The sequence below is a fragment of the Alosa pseudoharengus genome, unplaced genomic scaffold (genome assembly GCF_046254945.1).
Source record: "Alosa pseudoharengus isolate Yale_2024_CS ecotype anadromous, Long Island Sound unplaced genomic scaffold, YU_APseudo_1.1 YU_APseudo_1.1_scf_8, whole genome shotgun sequence".
Lineage (NCBI taxonomy): Eukaryota > Metazoa > Chordata > Actinopteri > Clupeiformes > Clupeidae > Alosa > Alosa pseudoharengus.
In genome coordinates this window covers 41660864-41683909 of record NW_027468870.1, presented here as the reverse complement: position 1 = coordinate 41683909, position 23046 = coordinate 41660864, and the positions used below count along the sequence as shown (strand labels likewise).

General features: G+C 41.3%; 1 protein-coding gene across 1 annotated transcript in view; it reads left to right on the top strand.

Annotated features, from left to right (window-relative positions):
• Positions 1 to 7402: 7402 nt before the first annotated feature.
• The window catches only part of exoc5 (exocyst complex component 5), a 68954-nt gene continuing 53310 nt past the window's right edge, over positions 7403 to 23046 (top strand). Inside the window, exons 1-5 of the mRNA XM_076275106.1 lie at positions 7403 to 7802; positions 13889 to 13983; positions 17084 to 17231; positions 17313 to 17507; positions 18902 to 18966. Of these exons, the coding sequence (XP_076131221.1) occupies positions 7776 to 7802; positions 13889 to 13983; positions 17084 to 17231; positions 17313 to 17507; positions 18902 to 18966 (530 nt within the window). The 5' untranslated portion in view covers positions 7403 to 7775. The remainder of the gene's footprint in view (positions 7803 to 13888; positions 13984 to 17083; positions 17232 to 17312; positions 17508 to 18901; positions 18967 to 23046) is intronic.

The following is a 23046-nucleotide window of genomic DNA, read 5'->3' as shown; positions in this document are numbered from 1 at the left end:
TTTCTTAGATTCTTTATAATATGCTTTAAAATAGAATTCTTTCTTTATATGCTTTAAAACTGGCCACTGGGCAGTTGGGGTTGCCCGGCTCAGAAAATATACACCCACGGTAGTTTTGCTGTTTCGGGTCTCTTGGGTCTTTATGATTTTTTGTTTCCGCGTTGTGGGACAGTGTGATGTACTCCTTCCCATTCTCATCCTTTTTAAGTTCAAAAGATTGCATTGTCAGGTATCTATTACCTTCCCTGCCTCGCCGTGCAAGATGTAACTAGACATCAAACCAAACCTTCCGGACCAATCCTAAGGCTGTATTTGTAGAGAGGGCCGACGATTCATTAAGCCGCTTCATGTCAGCACAGGAGATGGGAGGATGATGCTGGCTGGTGTCTTGTCCTCCCTTGCGGAGACCTTTGATGACCAGTTTAAACATGTTATTGCTGGACTTAAATGCCGGGTTGTTCAGGATGTTAAATTTGCCATAGTAACGGCTTATTCCGCAACGGAGGGCAACATAACTCGCAACGGAATATGGCTGACCCGTGGAGTTCTGAACAGATGGATAAAATGATCTTAAAACATTATTTAAATGTTCTGCTTCATATTCTTCCATATTTTCAGACATCTCCTTCTCCACTAACCAGTCCTTGAGCACTTTAATCACCCATGCTGTGCTCCTCTTGGTTTGCAGTTTGTGTCTGTCCTCCTCTAGCAGCTATTTTGTTTACCTCTTCATCCTTCAAAACTTTATGCCTCTTTGTCTTTTCTTCAGCAGATGTTTCCCTTTTTCTTTTTTCTGTTTTCTCATTCAAAATCTGGACTGGCCACCAGCGCTCAAAAGTTTCGTACTCACCGTAAATTTTAAAATTAATGGGAAAGTCGCCCATTTTTCCACCAGGTGTCGCTACGTTACGGCTCTGAATTTCCGATAAGCGATCAACGGACTTATTGCGGAGTGATATGAAAGACATTAATCAGAAGCACAAAACCCGTTGCCATTGACAGCGGTGATTATATACTTTGCCGGTGATTTATATAGATTTAACATAGGCCCGAACGTTGGGAAGGCCCATTCATGTGAATGGAACTTTCTGCAGCACTCTGAAGAGCCATGTAATAACACGGACATACAACGATGTTGCAGGTAAAACCAACCTCGTCGCGAACTGCCTCTCTCGCGCCATCGTGGGGGCCGCCCACCTGGGGCTTGACTACACCCACATGGCCGCCAATCAGTCAACCGACCCGGAGGTAAAGTCACTCAGGACTTTGTGGAGATTGCTTTTGGTGACGGTGGCGCCATGCTGCTTTGCCATGTTTCCACCGGACAGCCACGGCCCATAGTTCCCACTGCATGGAAACGCCAGGTTTTTGAGGCTGTGCACGGTCTCTCTCAACCGGGTAGGAAACCATCTCAAAGGTTGGTGGCAGCCAAGTTTGTCTGGCATGGGCTAAAGAAAGATGTGCGGGACTGGGCAGACTCTTGTGTGGAGTGTCAGCGCTCCAAAATTCATCGCCACACCACAGCACCCCTGGCGCATTTCCCTGTGCCGGAGCGGAGATTTGACCATGTCAACGTGGACCTGGTGGGCCCCCTTCCCTCTTCCCTGGGTTTTACTTACCTCCTCACCTCTTCCAGTCCTCATCAGCAGAGCTTGTGTATGGCCAGCCACTGCGGATTCCAGGGGATTTCATTGCCGAGACCACGGCTCCCTGGTCCGCTGCCCATCAGCGAACTCTGCTCCATGATAAGGCTAGACTTTTTGCGCCTGACCCCACTTCACGCCACGGCCTCCCGCAATCCTACACTCCCTCACGTCTGCAGTCAGCGGAATATGTTTTCATCCGTCATGAAACACACCGGGGACGCTGCAGCCTCCCTACGACGGCCCGTTTCGCATTTTAGAGACGGGAGAAAAGCATTTTGCGGTAGACATGGTGGTAAGGCGGAACACATTTCTGTGGACCACCTCAAGCCGGCTCATCTTGGTGATTTGGACAGACCTGTGAGGCTCGCCCAGCCTCCACTACGGGGGCGCCCTCATGTTCGGCCCAAGTCCCAACCCCACCTCCCTCCCTCCAAACACAAGGCCTCTGGAACACCACGCCTGGGTGCCTCAACCCACATTCCAGTGCAGAGGAGCTGAAGCGGGCGGATCATTCGCCCACCTCCTCGTTGACCTTTATTGTTTCTCTGTTGTGGTGAATTCTGGGTGGATACTATGGACATAATAACCATACTGTATTATATCGTTCTGTGCTTACAGCATTATCTCGTTCTGCTTTAGGGATGCTGTCTTTTTAAGGACACAATGCTGGTTTGTTGTTATCACCGGCAGCGCCATGTTTGTTTCATATAGTTTTAGTATGATTGAATAAACGACACGCTGTTGCGTTGTCAATGTGAGACTCTTTCTCCACTCTGTTTATTGCAATCCTACAGCGTTATGGATATGACAGTTTTGCGTGGAATTGCCCTTAAATGATGACAGCCTCAATTCTGCATTAAACTTCACCTAATTGAATATGACCCAGCCAGACTACAAGGCCATTACCAAGTCTAATCTCTACTAGGCCTAATGTTTAATTTCGTCAATGACATGTCAACAAAAATTGAGTGTTGTGTTGTTAACTATGATGTTACTTTGCATACCAAAGGACACATGGGAAAATAGGGGGTGGTGTTTAGCCTACATGGGAAGCCTAAAGGCCTATACTTCTAGATAGATAGATAGATAGATACTTTATTGATCCCCAAGGGGAAATTCAAGGTCTCAGTAGCATACAGACATCACACACAACATGCACTAACAGCAGAAAAAGTAATAAAAGTATATAATATAAAAAACACAACTAAGCAATAGAGACAGTAGAAGATAGAAAATACTAAAATACTAAATACTAAATATACTAAATAAACTAAATCAGATATCCACATATTGTGCTTAAGGATGATCAAGCATGAGGCACTTACAGTGACAGGGCAGGGAGTGAGCCTGTAATTCTGTATGCATGGTAAGGTGCTCTATGAGAGTGAGTGTCATGGTGATAGTGCAAATAAGTAAGTCCAACAGTGCAACAGTGCAAGAATAAAGTCTAGACCAGCATAAAATAAATATGGACATATAAGAGAATAATGTAGACAAAGTAATATAAAAACTATATCAGTGCAAGAAAAGGTTGAAGTAATAGGGTTACAGCCATTGGTCAAGTATTACGTATAAAGTATTAAGTACGGCCACAATCCAGGCTGTGGGAGGGAGGGATGGGATATGCATATGTGCTAATATAGCATGTAAACAGTGTAGCAGTAAAACAGTAGGCTAGTGCAGTGTTTTTCAACCTTTTTTGTGCCACGGCACACTTTTGACACTTAAAATGTCCCACGGCACACTAACATCCTGTGTGAAGAAAAAATAAACATACCATAGCCTAAAACTTCAAATAATACACAGATATGGCCTTATTGTGGCTTCTCTGCAAGACCTGCTCAATAAAACAAGCACCCTCTGTTTCATTTGTAGGTGACTATATCTAATTTAATTGTTGTTATGAACTGGATATGTGATGATTCTGTGAATACTGTATATGGGGCCCCTGTTGTACAATGCCTGCATACCACAAATAGTGCAATCATACAATCAATGAGAGCATGTGGTTATAAATTCTTTGATGCAACAGTTGCTTTTCTGGACCAGTGAGTGACATTTGGGTAATTTTCTGCGGCACACCTGATGATCTCTCACGGCACACTAGTGTGCCCCGGCACAGTGGTTGAAAAACACTGGGCTAGTGGACAGTCAGTACACAAACATGGAGAAGGTGGAGGCAGACAGACTATGCAGAGAAGTCTATCTCTCCTCTTCCCTTTAGTGAGGCATTGAACAGTTCAATGGCCCTGGGGACAAATGACTTCCTCAGTCTGTCAGTTGTGCATGACAGTGACCGAAGTCTCAGCTGATCCAACTCTTCTGCTTTTTAATAGTGCTGTGGAGTGGATGACATTCATTGTCCAAGATGTTGATCAGTTTGTTCAGGGTCCTTTTATCTGATATTAGATATTAATGAATGAAGTAATACATAAATCATGAATTAATTCATGCAATAAGGGGTCCAGATGCACCGGGATATCAAGTTTGTATTTGTAGCTCATGTGGTTCAAAAGTTATAGTCGGAAACTTTTCGGGCAGCGGACGAAAATGTGCTTAAGGCCCCCCACTAGACGTAGTTCATCTTGAACGAGCCTAATCAGAGAATAGGCATGTTCGACTTCGACTGAGTCTGACTTGGTCTGGCTTTCTACGTAAACGTGATCTTCAGAGGCTAGCCGGGAGGAGCTAGTTTAAATAACCCACTGTTGTCATACAGTTAACAGGCCTGCATTGCAGCATATAAATTCAATATCAAGTGTTTCCCCTATATGTGTGTCTATCTATTTAGCCAACAGCAGAAAATAACAGAATATCCAAACGTTTTCAGTAGGCTAGCCTACCATTGTTGCAGAAATCACGTATAAGAAGGTATCCCTTCGATTTCTGTTTATTTTCGCATATTCCAACATAAGGAAGCAGCATGAGCCTTCCGTCATAATCGTCATGAGGACATTCCTCCCAAATAGGGAGGGAAAGTAATCTCATCGCCATCTAGTGGTTACGTTCCTAGAGTTTAGCGGAGGGGATGGGATTTTTTTTTAGAAAAAATATATCTCGGTGCACATTGGGATCTTAATTTAATGCCTTCCATATGTTAGGCACTGGGGTCACCTCTATTGCTTCAAGTGGTCATACCTTATTTTTAGGATCAGTTGAATTGTTTTGAGTTTTTGTCGTAACATGGTGATAACAAACTACAGTTGCATGTGACGTCACAGGTTTGGGCGCTTAATCTCTAACTGATCAATACGGCAATTTGCTTAACTGGCTTACATATTTTTGTAATAACGGTTGTAATAAAGGTGATGTAAACCGCGTGGTGATAACCTTTATGTCTGGATAACTGGTGTTGTGCTTGTACTCACATGAAGAGCTGGCAGTAAGTGTTAAGTGGCAATGCTAACCAGGCTAATAAACAAATATGCTACCGTGAGTAACGTGGAAGGGTAAAGTCACGTGGCTTTTTTGTAGTTCGTTCAAAGATTGTTAAGGCGGAGCAAGATACTTCATCAGGAGCCACTTCCGGGAACCCGGATCGCACGAGGGGGGGGTCAAAATCCCCCTTTATGCAGAGCAGAGGCAGTGACTGCTCCATTGAAGTCTATGGGCATAACTCAGAATTTTACCACATATGCTAAGGTCTTAGTTCTATAGAGTTAAAGGAGAATTCCGGTGTGATTTTGACCTAAAGTGTTTTGAAACATGATACCGAGTGTGAACGTATGTCTCATAGCCCATCTCGGCTTGTCCCCTGCACTCCGAAATCTGGCGCTAGTTAGCCGATGCTACCAACAAGGCGGTCAATGGTGGTGCCTCGGCATCGGCATAGCCATGCAAATAAATCACTGTTTTACACCATTTACGAGGCTCAATGTATCTCCACACTTCATTGGTAGACTTCCAAGGGACCTGAAATTTAAAACGAGACATTGAGAACTTTGAAAAAGCACTGGTAGTTTACTTACAAGACGATTTATACAGACAGTATCTTCTCGAAGTTTAGCGTTTGCAGCCATCTTGAATTTAGTCACGATAAGTCGAGCGACGAGTAAGAATGAACAGGTATGTTCCAAAAATAATTCTGTGGAAATGCATGGATTACAGTTTCTTCCAGTAGCAGCAACTGGAATCCATACATTTCCACGGAATTATTTTTGGAATCTGATCCCTTATCATACCTGTTCATTCTTACTCGTCGCTCGACTTATCGTGACTAAATTCAAGATGGCTGCAAACGCTAAACTTCGAGAAGATACTGTCTGTATAAATCGTCTTGTAAGTAAACTACCAGTGCTTTTTCAAAGTTCTCAATGTCTCGTTTTAAATGTCAGGTCCCTTGGAAGTCTACCAAGTGTGGAGATACATTGAGCCTCGTAAATGGTGTAAAATAGTGATTTATTTGCATGGCTATGCCGATGCCGAGGCACCACCATTGACCGCCTTGTTGGTAGCATCGGCTAACTAGTGCCAGATTTCGGAGTGCAGGGGACAAGCCGAGATGGGCTATGAGACATACGTTCACACTCGGTATCATGTTTCAAAACACTTAAGGTCAAAATCACACCGGAATTCTCCTTTAAGAATGTGAATTTCGGGCACGTTTTCATGATCCTCAAACCCTTGTGAACATTTCAGGTACATTTTTAGCATTTTTCAGCATTCCAGTCTGGAGAAAATTGACTTTATATCAGGTGTGCGCCGGTTATTTATGCCGCTGCTGTTGGCGGGTTGCAACGTACGCTCATCAATACGTCATCAACACGCCTCTTTATGCAGACAGGATTCGATCCCCATTTCGCGCCCATAGACATGAACTAAGTATCTTGCTCCGCCTTAACAATCTTTGGTTCGTTTATGAAACAAAAGGAGCAATTTCGATTTTTTTAAATAAGGCAAAATAGGGTCTGACATTTTCAGTTAGAAAATTATTACTGTATAGACACTGAAAAATATTTTTGGTGGATAAGATTGCTGATTTGGCTTCACAGTATTTTTTTTAAAATAGGTCTATGGGACTTAACATTGGAGCTGCTCTTCGATAGGAACGCAACCACTTGGGGCGCTGGTTTTCACTTTCCCTCCCTATGGCCCTATCACGTCTTTGAACTGACGTCATGAGGGCGTGTTTCAGCTCGTGCAGCTCGTGGAAGGCAACTGCAAGATCTGTCTGCAGGCTAAGGCTCGTTACTCGTTAAGGTCATGTGACACGGTGTCATGGTGGTAAGTCCCTCCCCGGCTGACAGAAGTCGGACAGAATATCTAACCAGTATGCATTGCATCCATCCCAGTATGCATTGTGTTCAACCCAGCATGCATCACATCAAGTCAGATCTGCACAGATCTGCCTCAAGTCGAACTCGCCTAATGTCTAATGGTCGAACAACATTTCTAACCAGCATGCATTGCGTTACACCCAGCATGCATAACATCAAGTCAGGTCTGCGCAGCGCTGCATCAACTCAAATGAGTTGCATGGTATTGAAACTCAGGGGAAATTTTTGGTTTCTTACTTTCTTTTTTGAAAAGCACAGGCCTTTTTAAAAGGATATAAACCTTTTTTTGTTTGTTTGTTTGTTGTTTTGTTTGTTTGTTTATTTGTTTTATAAAGCAGTACAGAATAGTCACTCCTGTTCCTCACCCCAGTCCAGTGGTGGCGGTAATGCACAAGAAATAGTTGCCAACCGCCAATAACAAAAAGAAGAAGAAGAAGAAGGCGTTGCATGGGGTCAAATTCAATAATGTAGTCAATATAACTGCTACAATTACAATATTTGCAGATGCATTTACATAGACTTTATAGAAGTTGCAGCACGATGTTTACATTTCGTGAAAAACGTTGAAATACTTCTACTACTGGATCGTTCCATAGACTGCCTACCTTTATTTTGACGCTTTCTTGCCGCCATATTGCCTAATTGTCGCTTACTCCACGGAACCAGAGAATGACGGAACTAAAAAGAACTGCTACGCTAGAATACAGGAAGCGATATATAATTGGGTTTTAACCCATATTGGCATATACATACATTTAGCAGGGATTGCTAGTCTTTAACATTTGTAGGTTGGCCAACCTTCGAACCATTTTTAGACAGTTTATTTGCGGGGTTTGATACAAGGGTTAACACAATGGCTGCAGCAGCCCAGCTGTTTGAGGTAAGTGAAGCTACCGTCACCAAACATTAGATATAACGCAGGTGATCTTGTTCGGTGTAATGATAATATGTTGTAAAGAGCACTGTTGTCGCTCAATATTACGTGACGTTAGTGCAATGTTGTGCCATTATTAGGTTAGCATCTAGCCTTCGTTGGCTAACGAGCTGGTGGTCAAACCAGTCAAACTTCGGCAGTTTTAACAGGGTACATTTTTTTTACCATGGTCTCAATGATAATTTAATTCCGTGCAGTCGTTTTCACATATTCAATTGATCTCCTTTACGACAACGTTAGCAGACTGTCATATTTGGAAAGTGTGACTAATGGTTTTGATGGCATCAGTGATTACATTTGTGTTTTTAGTAGGCTAAAGCAACAACCTCCCCGCCCCGAAATGAACATTGCGCCTAACCTTTTTAGTCCATGGGCCAGATGAGATGTCGGTACCACTCAAGGTGGCAAAGGTTGCTTATACTTTTTGAAAAGATATATGTCTGTAGTTTGCATTTTTGTATGATAACCCTTCTGGAGTCACAGCTAAATTAGTGTTATCAGCTGTTAAAGTTACCCTCCCCCATTGAAAAAAACACATTTTGGACGCAGGTGTCTATCTTGCTATTGGCCTTTGTTAAAGACTTATTTGCATCTGATTTTATTTGGTATCATTTTAAAGAGGAAAATCTGAGCTTTCATTCAAGTCCCTGGCCCTGAACCTGGAGCTTTTCAAACTTTTAATCACACACATTTTCCTGCCAGTTCCACCTAAATCATCTTTTTTTCTTAATCCTGTGGCATCAGGGAGAATCAGAGATACAAAATACAAACACTGCAATACTGGCATGACTCTAAGGATTTATATCAGGCATGGTGTTTTTTCGAAGAAAGGTCGTTTTGCCAACCGCTGAGGTTTCTTTTGCTATTGGACTTTAATTTATACTCAACCATCTTCTGGGCTTTGTGATTTTGTAGTTTATTTTGCTATTGCTGGTCCTGTAGGTTACTGTCTGACCACTTCTATTTGATCTGAGCTTCAGGCACTTACAAATGTATGCTTGTTTGTGTGAGGCCAAAACAAGTGCTTGAGCATAATTTCTTGTCCATGAAGGAGTTGAGACCAGACCAGGGTCAAACCGGAAAACCAAATCTGATCGGGTCAATGAGGGGCTATCAGAATCACTTCGTGCCCGTCTCTCTTCACTCTTTCCAATATCGCTGGGATCAATGCCTTCGGGGTGAAAGCATACAGCCAGGCCTTTGGCCATTCATGTGCCAGAGCATCCATTCCCAGCAGACCATCGCTCTCGGTCAGGGAAAAAAAAAAAATCACGTCACACAGTGTATCGTCTCGCGCGAGGCAAAGATATCAACATGAGCTTTCCCGAAGCGCTGCCACACCTCCTCCACCACCTGTGGGTGAAAACTCCCAATGTGATGGGGTAGCCTGGTCCTACCAAACTCTCATACATATTTCATAATGTACAGAGTCTGGCCACTTTCCATTGCCAAGCGTTAACTTCCTTGAATGCGGGTGTTGAAGTTTAATACTATTGGATCTGCCCAGAGCCACTTTGGATCTGCCATAACCAATCACTAACGTTTGGTCATAACGTATGTCATGCTCAAACTAGCGCACAACCTCAACGTCATCGTTCTCAGCTACTCCCTCTGTTTGCTGATTGGACCTGCAAAATTCTGGCCGGAGAAAACCCGTGAATATACCGCAGACCCAGACGACTTACTGAAGGGAAATGAAAATTGACGTAGGAGGGCAAACGTAGTGGGCAGCCGTGGCCCACTGGTTAGCACTCTGGACTTGTAACCGGAGGGTTGCCGGTTCGAGCCCCGACCAGTGGGCCGCGGCTGAAGTGCCTTTGAGCAAGGCACCTAACCCCTCACTGCTCCCCGAGCGCCGCCGTTGTAGCAGGCAGCTCACTGCGCCGGGATTAGTGTGTGCTTCACCTCACTGTGTGTTCACTGTGTGCTGTTTGTGTTTCACTAATTCACCGATTGGGTTAAATGCAGAGACCAAATTTCCCTCACGGGATCAAAAAAGTATATATACTTATACCTATACTTATACCTATACTTATACAAAGTACGTAGGAGGGCGGAGCCAGGCTAGTAATTTGGGGCTCCTCGTGAGCATATGATCTGCCGCCCTGTTCTGTTCTCCCGGAACATGAACATGAAGTGTTTGAGAAATAGATGCTTCAGAGCTTTGGACATTATAAAAGTATTGGCAAAAACAAAGTGGGGGGCTGAACACATTGTGCTAATGCTATAGAATGCTTGTATTGTTTATGGATCAGCAAGGAAATCATACATACAGATGTTGAATACTTCATCACCAAGGTCTAAGGCTGGTTCTGGGGGCTTTCAAGACTTCCCCAGTACAGAGTCTTTATGTGGAGGCAAGTGAACCCTCACTTCAAAATCGGCGCTTGAAGCTGTCTCTTCAATATGCAGTCAAGCTTAAAGCATACAAAGATAATCCTTTTGGAATCCGAATAAGACCCTACTTTGAGGATCTGAACATTAACATGGACAGTGTAACTAATGTAACAGTGTAACTAATTTTTGCTCTATTCCCCCTTGGAATTTGAGACAACCTGAAATTGTTAAGGATTTAAGTCACAGGAAGAAATCAAGAACCCACCCCAGTGCTCTACAGTGCGCCCATTTCACTCGCAAAAATAATGGCTACGAGTGCAAAAAAATATTTAGGCGCACTGGTGCGAATTACTTGTAATAAAGTCAATGTTTGTCTACAAAATACACTGCAACATCGCAAAACATTACTGGGTAAGAACCATAAAATCAAGTCGCCAATGCAGCATAAAAACTACACCTCCCATCAACGTTAGCAGTTTCGCGTTGTGACCCGCTAGTTGCTTCTATCATATTCAAGGGTGCGCGCAGAAAAAGCGGAAAGTTAGACTAGCCGGCCAAAATGCGAAGTAGAACTAACTTCTTCAATCCACCGAATTCATCGGATATATGAGGAACAGGATGAGATTCTGAGAATGCAGTGAGAGAAGGAAAAGGTAACATGCCTTTTAGCCCAGTTGACGTATTGGCTGCAATATGCAAAATATAGCTGTAGCAAACAGGCACAAAAGTAGCCTCCCGTAATACTCCAGTTTCCTTCAAAGGTAGAATGCTACAGACAACTCCAGGCTTCCATGCATGCTTGTTTGTTTTACACCGAATACAAGCTGAAGTGCAAAACGAAAGTATGCATACCATTTGTCTACTGCCCCCATCAATGCAGATATTTCAAATAAATATAAATATCATTGATTAAACTATGTTGGGTTTTGAGGAAGAGAAAATTCACGGTTTTAGTAGTATGGGCAGTATGCAGTCAGATAGGTCACCATGGGCATATTTGGATTAGCTACAGGTGGATTCACAAATCAATAAATTGGCCTAGGGACCTACATTTGGCAGGATAGCTTACTTCATATACAGGCTAATATGGCAATGCATTATATTATTTTACAATAACAAAATGTAGATAGAACGGACTGAAAATAAAGTAGCCACTGATGTTTTTTAAATTCTTGTTTCCTCTAAATGTTGTCAGTCATTCTTAATCTTCGCAATTGGTGCACTTCATGTTTAACTGTTAGCTGCAGTATAAAGTTACATTATGTGTAAGTTACAGAACTGACTGTGCCCCCAGATTTTTACTTGGGTGCTCCTGGGAAAAAATGTTAGTATAGAGCCCTGCATCCAAATGAGTACCAGCAGCAGTATGTGGACATGCGATGTCACTTCCTCTCCCACATTCCGATTTATACTGATGGTTCCAGAGTGGATAACTGTGTGTCATCAGCAATGGTAGTTGGACAGAATCAGTGTGGACTACGAATACCAGGAATATGTTCTATTTTTACGGCTGAGGATCGTGCCTTATATTTGGCACTTGAATATATAGATCAGACTAAGTCTTTCATTTTTACAGACTCTAGATCATGTCTCCAGGTATTGGAATCCTTAAAAACTGACCATCCTATTATTGTCAACATCCTTGATAAACTAGAACGTCTAAAGAACCAGAACTTGAGTTTAGTTTTTTGCTGGGTCCCAGGCCATGTTGGTCTGAGGGGAAAATGAGAAAGCGGACAGTGCTGCTAAGCAAGCCCTCAACTAAAAAGTCACAGAATGTCAAATCCCTGCCTCAGACCTTAAACCTATATTGAGCTCTTACATCACAGATAAGTGGCAATCTGAATGGGACCAATGTACCAACAACAAGCTATACGAAATCCATCCTACTGTAAGGAAGAGACTATTTTTGTCTTTTCAATCCAGACACGATCAAATAGTCTATACCAGATGTCGTATAGGACATTCAAGATTCACTCATAGCTTTCTATTGAGTGGTGAAGATCCTCCTTTATGCCAATTTTGCAAAACGCCCCTGTCAGTGAGACATATTTTGATCTGCTGCCCTGCCTTGAAAACCAAAAGACAACAATTTTATCATCAAAATTCTATAGCTGATGTTTTTAGTAAGGTCCCACCTTTTTGAAGGTTTTAGAATATCTTATTAGCATAGATTTTAAGAAACATACAAGTTAAGAAAAGGTGGGACCTTTTTAAGAAACAAGTTTCTATAACACAATGCTCTGGCCATTAAATAGCTTTAGTTGCGGAAATGGCCTTAAATTAAACAAACAAACAAACCTCCTGTCTGTTGATAACGGTTCACCAAACATTCTCATCATTCTGGACTTTTAAGCTTAACCCTTTAGCCACCAGGGTTTAAAAAAATTAATTGGATTTTTACATCCAAATTTCAAAAGGCCATGGCTTGCAGGTGGTTAAAGGATAAAGTCCTACTGTAAATGTGAAAATCACTGAGTATGAACAGAAGTTTATGAAGGGGGTAAATGTACTCATCTAATTGGCATATTATGACGTCACTGGATGGTAACCACCGTGAATTATGCACATTTCAGTAAATACTAGATGTTGAACATATTTGAGCAGTTTTACTTTCTTTTTTTGTCATTTCACCCACATAACAATTGAACAGGAAAACAGTCACATGTAAACCAACAATAGTAAACTATTACTATAATCACAAACCCTATGCTACTATACAATAAAGTAGCCTGGTCAAATCAGTTCCTATCGCGGGTGACTTTGTAGTTCTTCAGAGCCCTATTTTTACAACTCCTGCTGTCTATACCACGTCCATTACGGACACTATCATCACTATTGCCACTGGCACCTCCAGCTATGTTGGGCAGAGGGTCGAAATAAGCATGGTATGCTTAGTGGACACTGTCGCAAAGACGTACCTCCATTCACAGACGCACCGTGACTATCAGTCAATAGACGATCGATCATATTCTCCAAAAGGCAGATATTCTCCTTCAGAATCAGAATAGGTGCAGATCCAAGACTTCATTACACGTGAATTTTTTTTTTCAACATTTGGTGTATTTCTGCTTCAATTTGTGCAAAACTATGGCCCACACTGCTTTCGCGTTATGGAGGAAATGCACGTCTTCTTCGTGTGTTTCTCGCGTGCTTCCTGAAAACTTTGAAAAAAAAAGGTTGAGCTTGTATCGAAGCTCTGGGTGTCTGCCAACTAGTGGTCAAGAGTACAAATGAGATTTTACACTGTATTCGGGTCTATCGTCTGTTTTATTCAGTAATGACACTTGTCATAATATTGCGACATGGGCGGTTAGAGGGTTAAGTTTGACACGGTCAACCATAATGTTCTCTTTGTCAGCTCTTGGTATCACAGACATAGCCCTCCATTCCACTGTCACTCTGGGTCCACACAAGTCTTCCACATCCCCTGTCACTTGTGTTGTCCCCCAGGGTTCTGTTCTTGGGCCCCTCCTATTCATTATATATATTCTGCCCATTGGCCAAGTCATCCGTGACATGGCCTTCAATTTCATTGCTATGCCGATGACCTCCAATTATGTCTCATTACATCCTTCCCCATTGACCCTCTTCCCAGTTCACTCACTGACTTCCTATCTACTTAAAGCTCTGGATACATGATGGCTTTCTAAAACTGAACACAGAGAAAACAGAGTCTTTTATTGTTACTCTAGGAACCATTTGATGCTGATGAGTACATTGAAAGACTGGCATGGAGGACACCAGGAGGGGGATCCAAAGGAGGAGCAGAGGCATTTGATCCCAAAAGGTAAAAGAAGACACCCACTTACTGGTGTCACTACTATGGTATGACTACCCAGGGTCGGCGTGCATCACACCTGGGCCCGGGACAACATTATTTCAGCATGCCCCCACTCCATGTATAAATTTGCTTGACAACAATACATGGAGCCGTAAGGTGAAGCTGTCGGGCTTTGTCTATGTGCGGAGCTTCTGGACTGCCATTGGCTTATCCGCTTTCGATGGGTGGCGCTTGCGATAGGTCAATTAGACCTACACACCACCACTGTAATGACATTAAAGACGATCAATATGAAATATTCAAATGACTAAATATTTTTAATTATGCAGATAATAAAATGAAGAGTTCAGATGCAAAATCCTCTAAACGCCACCTCCTGTAGCCCTGCTATAGTGTACAGAAGACTATCTATTATCTATCAGACCAAAAGAATTAGATTAGATTAGATTCGATTAGAATTAATCTATGGCTTTAATCAAAGATGCAGTCAGCGATTGTACACGATTTCAAGCCCTTAACATTTTTTGTCACATCATCTCAGTTTAACAAAAACGAAACCCTGTGTGGGATTTATCTGGGAATACTGAAAGGAGGGATGAGCTACCTCTTTGGTGTTTGTCGTTTGGTCTTTGGTTAAAATATAATGTACATTGTTTTGGATGAAAGCATCTGCTAATAACTTTAACCCTTTTGTGCCCGTGCTGAACATTCCATTTTTGGTGCCGGATGACCTCCTCACACAAAAAACCTATTTCTTGTAAGGTAATACATACCATTGTAATCAGAAGGATCAGTTCTATGAAATTATGTAAAATGCATATGTTGATATAGTAATGAATAGTCTCTCTAAATGTATATCCAAAATTTGTCAAAGTTTCATTTCATTCACCTAAAATGAATTTTCCTCATTTTCATCTATTTCACACAGTGTTTTAGTGGCAATCTGCACCACCCTACGCACGTCACCTAAATCTATACCTCCTTCCTCCATCCCCTCATGATCTTCGGCATTGCGAGTGCAGGCTTATTTTTATTATTTTTTTTCTATTTTTATTTTTCAATTTAAAAAATAAAATCACAAAACTACAGATGCGTATGCACATGCACACACAAGAAGAGGTATCCTAAACTATTGGAACATTCTGAGTAACTCAATATTTAGAAGTATGAAAAGTCATTTTATTTATAGTAATTTGCTTATTTATATACAAAGTCATTTTATTTATACACATGGGTTTAGCTACACTAAATCTGATTGCCTGGCTGGCATCAAGATATACAGTAGACAGATTGCATTTCACCTAGTAACTAACTGCTGAAATGCAATAATGACATTTCTGACAGTGTGATTTCACATCATGTTTTCTATAACTACATATTAAGAGGAGTAGAATAGCTATCGTCTATTTCAAGTCATGCCATGTTAGAAAATGTTGAGACTAGCATGTCTGATGTTTGTCATTTACACAGAAGTTAGCAAGCTAAAATAGTTTACTACAAACTGCCTAGTAAGGTAACAACCTGAGGAAAAGCAATAAGTTAATTACATTTCTGACAGAATCTGTGATTTCACATCATGTTTTCTACATATTGAGAGGAGTAAAAATATCGCTCAACTTATTTAATGTCAGAGAACGTAACGCAACTTAGAAACGTGGCGCCCGTTGATTTATTCAGCTTTGGTGTGCTATACTGACTTGCCAATATAATGCTTACCTAACAAGCTAATTGGTACTAGGAAAACTTGCTTACAGGTTATATGTACTAACAGGTTTTTAAATGAAATTGTCAAATGAAAAATGAGAATATTGCAAGCAGTTCAGAGTAATGCAGCTAGCTAAAGTTTACATCACTGTGCACTAGCCCCCCGGCCCCCCGCTATGCCATAATGTCGAGGCTGATGAGAAAGCAAATACTGTCATATAACACTATTTTAGGACTATAAATTAAGATTAACCATAAGTAGAACCGATTTAAAATATATCGTACCTCAGTTTATCCAGCTGTATGGTTTCCAGTCGAGTTAAACTCTAACAAAGTGCAGGTGGCGTCCGGCTGTCCACACCAAATGTACCGATTGAAGTGACATTATTTTTTCATGACTCATCTTCAAAGCATTTCGTGCAATAAACCTCTTAACCAGTCATATCAAATTGAAGCTTATGTTGTCAGCATTAAAGGAAGATTTCAGAAATAAAATCAGTCATTGAATAATGACTTCCTGCGCAATCACCGACTGCATCTTTAAAATAAAATTATAATGCAGATGACACTTTGTTTCCCAAACATGGAACTGTCAAACCATAAGAATTGATGAACCCTATCTGTTTAATGAAGTAGTCAGATGATAGTTGAGTACTTTGAGATGATTTTGTTTTTGTCCTAAGTGTGCTAAGAGTTTTTGCCTGCAAGAGAGCCTCCTTGTAGCTCTTAACTTGGTCTTTAAATGTCTTGTGGTGGGATCAGAATTTTTTGTAGCACCTTTGAAGTATTCCACCAGGGCATGAACTGTGTGGTTGAGGGGATGTGGTGGGTGGGTGGGGGTGTTGCAGGTGCTAGGGTGTTGGACAGCATGGATATACGCACATGTTTGATGTTCCTGAGTGTGATTGTCCATTTGGCATGCTGCCTTCGTAGGGAAATAGTAACTGAGAACAAGATGGCATGGTGGTCCACTACAGCCAAGGCGATGCATTGAAGATGGGAGGGGGTTATACCAGTAGAGCACACCAAGTCCAAGGAATGCCCTTTGGAATGTGTGGGGCTATGTAAATGTCGCGTGAAGGTATAGCAGTCCAACAGTGATTAGCAAATTACCAGGAAAGGAACAGCCCTGTGTTTTCACTCTGTGTTTTGTGCCAACAAATCGTAGTTTTGCACTTATTTCTTTCCAATTGTCAAGGCGTTCCTAAGTCTAGTCATTGAGGTAGGATACATGCAGAAAATGTTAAGCGCTTCATTATGACCTATTATGACCCTGATTATAAAACTACCCATAAGTAGTTGTTTTAGGGGTTGCATTTAGGAGTTCCCTGATGTTCAAACTTGTACAGTAAGTCACTGCTGCTTGTCTTATGCTGATGAATCCTCTGTGCTAATTGGGCAGGTTGCTTGAGGAGTTTGAGAACCACATAGAAGAGTTGAAGCAGTTAGATGAAAGAATACAGCGAAAGGTAGAAAAGCTGGAGCAGCAGTGTCACCGGGAGGCCAAAGAATTTGCTCACAAAGTCCAAGACCTACAAAGGAGCAACCAGGTGAATACTATCTTAGTGGTTGAAATGGATAGTTATCTAATTTCCGGAAAAAATGTATAACGTCTCTTATCCACATTGCAGGTGGCTTTCCAGCACTTTCAGGAACTTGATGAACATATTAGCTATGTTGCCACAAAAGTGTGTCACCTTGGTGATCAACTAGAGGGTGTGAACACTCCACGTCAGAGGGCAGTGGAAGCTCAAAGGCTTATGACCTACTTTAATGAGTTTCTTGATGGGGACCTTCGAAGCGATGTCTTCAACAATCCTGAAAAGGTCAGCATGCAACTCACTTACATCTCAATCTCAATTTGACCACACAACTGAGCACCTCATGTGGTGCACCCACTATTAGCCTTTTTCCAATGACCGGTTCCGTTCCCGTTCGTGAACCAACATTTGAACAGTTTGGAGCATTTCAACCGAATAAAAAATGGTTTGGAACGTGGCACATTGGTTTGGAGCTTGAACCATAAAATACTTGAGAAAAAAGCTTGAGTTTTCCGTCCATATTAACTGTTGCTATAAGTAAACAAAACTAGTCAGCTAGCACTATATTGCAGACGTTAACAAGCATTTTAGACAGGTAATTTCTGCTGTTTTTACGGGATAAATGTTCATATCATTACCCGTTTATTCATCTCATTAACTTTTGTTTTGCATGCAACACCCGTTGTTGATGACGCACCCTTGGTTCGATTTAAAACTGGTGGAAATGTGGGTTGGTTCGGTTCACTAGATAGCAAGGTTCAAACCATTCTGAACGGAACTGGTTCAAGAATGCGTTCTCTGTCGGTCGATAAACACCCTATGATGGCTTGCCTCCTGACTCTGATTGGATAGGGAACTTAAATTCCTAAATTTGACTACCACCATTGGCTAATCAACAAGAAAGCATCAAATCTGTCTCAAATATATTTGTAGCTCTGTAGGAGAGATTTGTAACTGCAGAATAGATTTGTAATTGAAAGACGTAACTGTGGAATGATTTGTACCCGTAGAATAAATTTGTAAGTGAGGGATATATGGGTAATACTGTAAATTGTTTGTACAGTCACAAATCAGTTTTACAGTTACAAGTCATGACACCCACATACAATACATATCCCTAAGGTGGTGCTAAAGTCTGTGTACCTGCAAAAAAGTTTTGTAACTGTAGGACAGCTTTGTGTACATAGACCATTGGTTTGTAACTATAGAGAACCCCAGACAACACTTATATTCTCAACAAGTAGGCTAAATATTGTAGTCAAAATGATAACTGTGTTTAAGTTTTAATTATAAACTAAACAAATCCATGGTCATTATTGGCAAAATGATCATAATGGCCTTTCACCAGTTTTGCGTATATAGGCTCCTTTGCTCTTCTATAAATGAGTTGATTTTTTAGGCCTAGGCTAATAGGCTGCATTGCAATATGCGATCATATATGACTAATATTTGTTTAAGTTTATCAATTAGTTTCCACAAAATTCACCAGAAGTCATCATCTAAGGGACATGCCTAGCATTTGCAGGGCCCAAAATTATTTTCTTTCATAGGGCCCAACATTTATATTGCTGTTCCTGTCCTTGGGGCCTGTAAGAATGAAGTGTTTTAAGCGGTATTGTAGATTAAAAGTTTGTTTCTTGTTTTTTTTTTCAACTGGCCTTTGTCTGTTGTATATGAAGATCAAGGAAGCTGCAGACATCATTCAGAAGCTGCATCTGATTGCACAGGAGTTACCATTTGACAGGTGAGCATATTTCTGAAGATCATTGCAAAGCAAAAGATTCACTGAAAGAAAATACCATGTGGTACACCAAAATGTATCTAAAATGTGGATAATACAATGCAATCAAGCATTTTGGGCGATGTGGAGTCACAGGCTGGCAGCAGATTAAATGCTCACAAGAGAGAAAAAGATGCAGTTTTAGACGTGACTGAAGCAAGCCAGGCGATAGGCCTATAGGCCCGACGGTAATTGTAAAGCAATTTACAAAAGATTCACTGAACAAAAATGCTGATATGATACATGAACATTTTGCTAAAAATGTGGAGAATGCAATGCAATCAAGCATTTTGGGCGATGTGGAGTCACAAGCTGGCAGCAGATTAAATGCTCAGGATAGAGAAAAAGACGGTTTTAAAAGGACGTGAACGAAGCTGAGGCAAGCCAGGCAATAGGCATATAGGCCCGACGGTAATTGTAAAGCAATTTACAAAAGATTCACTGAACAAAAATGCTTATATGGTACATGAAAATTTAGCTAAAAATGTGGAGAATGCAATGCAATCAAGCATTTTGGACGATGTGGAGAGACAAGCCGGCAGCAGATTAAATGCTCGAGAGAGAAAAATATGTGGTTTTAAAAGGACGTGCAGACCGAAGCTGCAGCAAGCAGGTGATATTTATAAATTTATTTCACAAAATCCAAGACTAAGAACAGACAGACTATGTAACTGAACACATTGAGGCCAAAAATATTGAGAATTCTACAGGGAATCTTGAAGACGAAGGAGTGAATAGTGGCAAGAGGCAAGCCGAAGGCTGCTGACAAGTGCCCGACGCTATTGTAAAGCAATTTACAAAAGATTCACTGAACAAAAATGCTGATGTGGTACATGAAATTTTAGCTAAAAATGTAGACAATGCAATCAAGCATTTTGGACGATATAGCGTATTGGCACAAGCTGGCAGCAGAACAAATGCTCGCCGAGAGAGCGAGAGAAAAAAAAGATGCGCATTTAAAACCAGGGCCTAAATTTCAGTGCGGGATTGCGCATAAATTATTACTAAGTATTGAGCATACCGTAACGCTAGCCATCATAATGCGAGAAATTCCCACACATTTTACAGTGCTGTCTGACGTTAATCTAATAATGGAGCGGCCTGAAAGCGGACCAACTCTGACTTCAATTGAACCCCATGCAGAGACACACACGCGCGCGCGCAGGACCACTTTGGGGGTGCCTCTCTCTCTTTGCTCTCTCAGCAGGATTTGTCACCGCTAAAGTCAAATTATTATAGCCTATTACGTGCTTCTACATCAACCGCTATCGACAGGAAAGGAAAACAAACGTTTAGCGATCAGGAACCGCAAACACAGAAGCATGACAGCCTATAATATAACGCGAGAGAACATGGATGTGTTCTCCATTTGAGGAACGTTATAATCGATTGCGGACGTGAACAGACAGCTACGGACACGGAGCGCATAGTAGGCCTACTTTCACTTTCTGTGCGTATTCACGTGAAAGATAATTAGTAGCAAAACAGCGATCAAATATTACATGGCAGTGAGTTTTGTTTTCAAATGTTTTCATGCATGTCCAGATAACGGGTGAGGAATGTTTAGGGGACAGACTATCGTGAATCCTGAATTTATGGCTGGGCAAAGCACAGCACCTTTATTTGGACCATGGCTTGTAGCCTATTCGAGTCAGCTATAGGCCTTCATTTCTTGCTTTTACTGTGAGACATAGGCCTATACTTTTCGTTTGGAGCAGCATACCGGTAGGCTATCAATGGCATTGGGTCACTATTAAGTTTCATGTATGAAAGAGTGTCGGGATGTCCATCCGCTTATTGCGAGATAAGGCCTCCGCATTCATTCATTCATTCATGGAACGTGTGCTGTGCTGCAAGGGAAACCTTATTCTGTATAGCCAAAGAGGTCTAAGATAGCCTAAATTTAGTTATTTTTTAAATTATGCATGGTTTACTTTTTTATAAAATTCGTAGGCTGATGCCTGGCAGCAACAATTGTGTTTAAATGTAGGTTAACCTGGGGCTGCGTGCTATGGTAGCTTGAGAGCAATGTGTTGGAGACTCATGGTGTAGGACAATGACTTCGTTGGCAACAATATTAAACCAACCATATAAATTATTAAGAAGAGCTATTTTATGAGTTAAATTGAAACAAAATTATACTGGCTTTTATTTGTCCGAATCTGAGGCCCAGCTATAAATAGAATCCCGGCAGTAATTTGAGGATTTAAGTATGCACGTGTGTTTCACGACTTGTGCATTTGAGAGCGCTCTCTCAAGGCTGTAGACGATAATGTTTCATGTAGGGTTCATGTCAGTTAATATAAATGAACATTTAAAAACATTTTCATATATATATATATATATATATATATATAATTTTTTTCATATATAAGTCGCACCTGAATATAAGTCGCAGGACCAGCCAAACTATGAAAAAAAGTGCGACTTATAGTCCGGAAAATACGGTACCATACGCAAGGACTTCACTCCCATGCACACAGCCAATGTGGCACTGTCTATAAGAGATCCTGATACATCCACCAAATGATGCGAACTTGTAATTCCAGTTCTGCAAAGATACCTGTTCAATCCAGGCATCACATTCTTTGTAATGCCCAGTCTTGACCCATAGATTAGAGGCTTTTCTGGGAGCCAATGCAAAGAACCAGTCTCTTTGACTCGGCTAACATTAAACATTACATAACATTAACCGTAAACACAGCCACGTTGAAGCCTGCAGTAATGTTTTTCATTGATGTTATGACAGTCCACTCGGCTTATTGTTTTTCGAGAATGTTGCACTCCTGTTTGTCATTGTGCACGAAACTTCATGCCAATAAATCATCAGAAATATTGCTGGCTTGTGCGTCTTCAAGCGCCCTCTTTATGTTCGTCCTAATGCCTGTTAGTTGTCCGTGGATTCACCTTTTTCACCAATTTTAAAATCGATTCAATGAACACTTATCTCTCAAAAATCGAACAGGACTTTTTAACACAAGTGGCAGCCCTAGTTGACAGTGGAGGTAGCAACTTCAATTGGTAAATATGGCAAAATTATTATCCATGCCAATGCATGTTTTGTGGGTTTGATACATGAACAGTTTAACAGAAGTCATTCTGAATAACAAACCCATTGATATGCATTTTGTACGCGTACATAATTTAAGACTAGTCTGATGATTACCCCTGTGCATTGTTCAATGTTTACCTCAAGGTTAGCTGCATCTTGCCTTAGTTTATTCAAGAGAGGCTTAGGTCAGTTTCATGTCTGCTTGACGATTGACAAAAAAAAGATATATGTTGTAAAGGTAAGGGAATACTAGAGGATTTGTTTTCGATTTCCACCACCTACAGGATTTTCATTGAAAGTCATAAAATATTACATCGAGAGAAAAAGAATTAGATGCTTGCCTACATAAATTGGAGAATAATGAAAGCATACATTTAAACAACAATGATCATGGTTTGAAATCAATTGTGAGTTTGACAAAACGAGTGAATGAATAAATAGCGTAACCTTATGCATAACTTTGGCATAGGCCAGCGTTTCTCAAACCCACTACTGGGTCGCGGAGACATGCCAGGTGGGGCGCGAACTGACGTGAAAAACAGTTTTTTTTATTTATTTTTTATCTGTAGCCTGGGCCCAGGTAGCACCCGATGCGCAACGGACGAACTGTGATATTCACAGGGAAGCGCTCGTGTCAAGGCAGCTTAGTTAGTCCCGACCTACATGAGATTTTGAACGTTGTTGTGAGAGTGGTGAATTTCATCAAAACCCGGCCCTTAAAAGCGCGTCTATTCTCCACACTTTGCGAAGAGATGGTAGCTGACCAAAAGGCTGTACTGTTTCACAGCGAGGCAAGGTGGCTTTCCCGAGGTAAAGTGCTGTGTTTGAGCTCCGAGTCGCCTCTGGAGGAAAAGCGCATGTTTGAATCTGCAAGCACGTTCATTAATGAACATTTCTTGACGAAGCTGGCCTATCTTAGCGATATATTTGATATATCTTAGCGATACATTTGAGTTAAATGTCCAGTTACAAGGCAAAGACAAGCACCTACC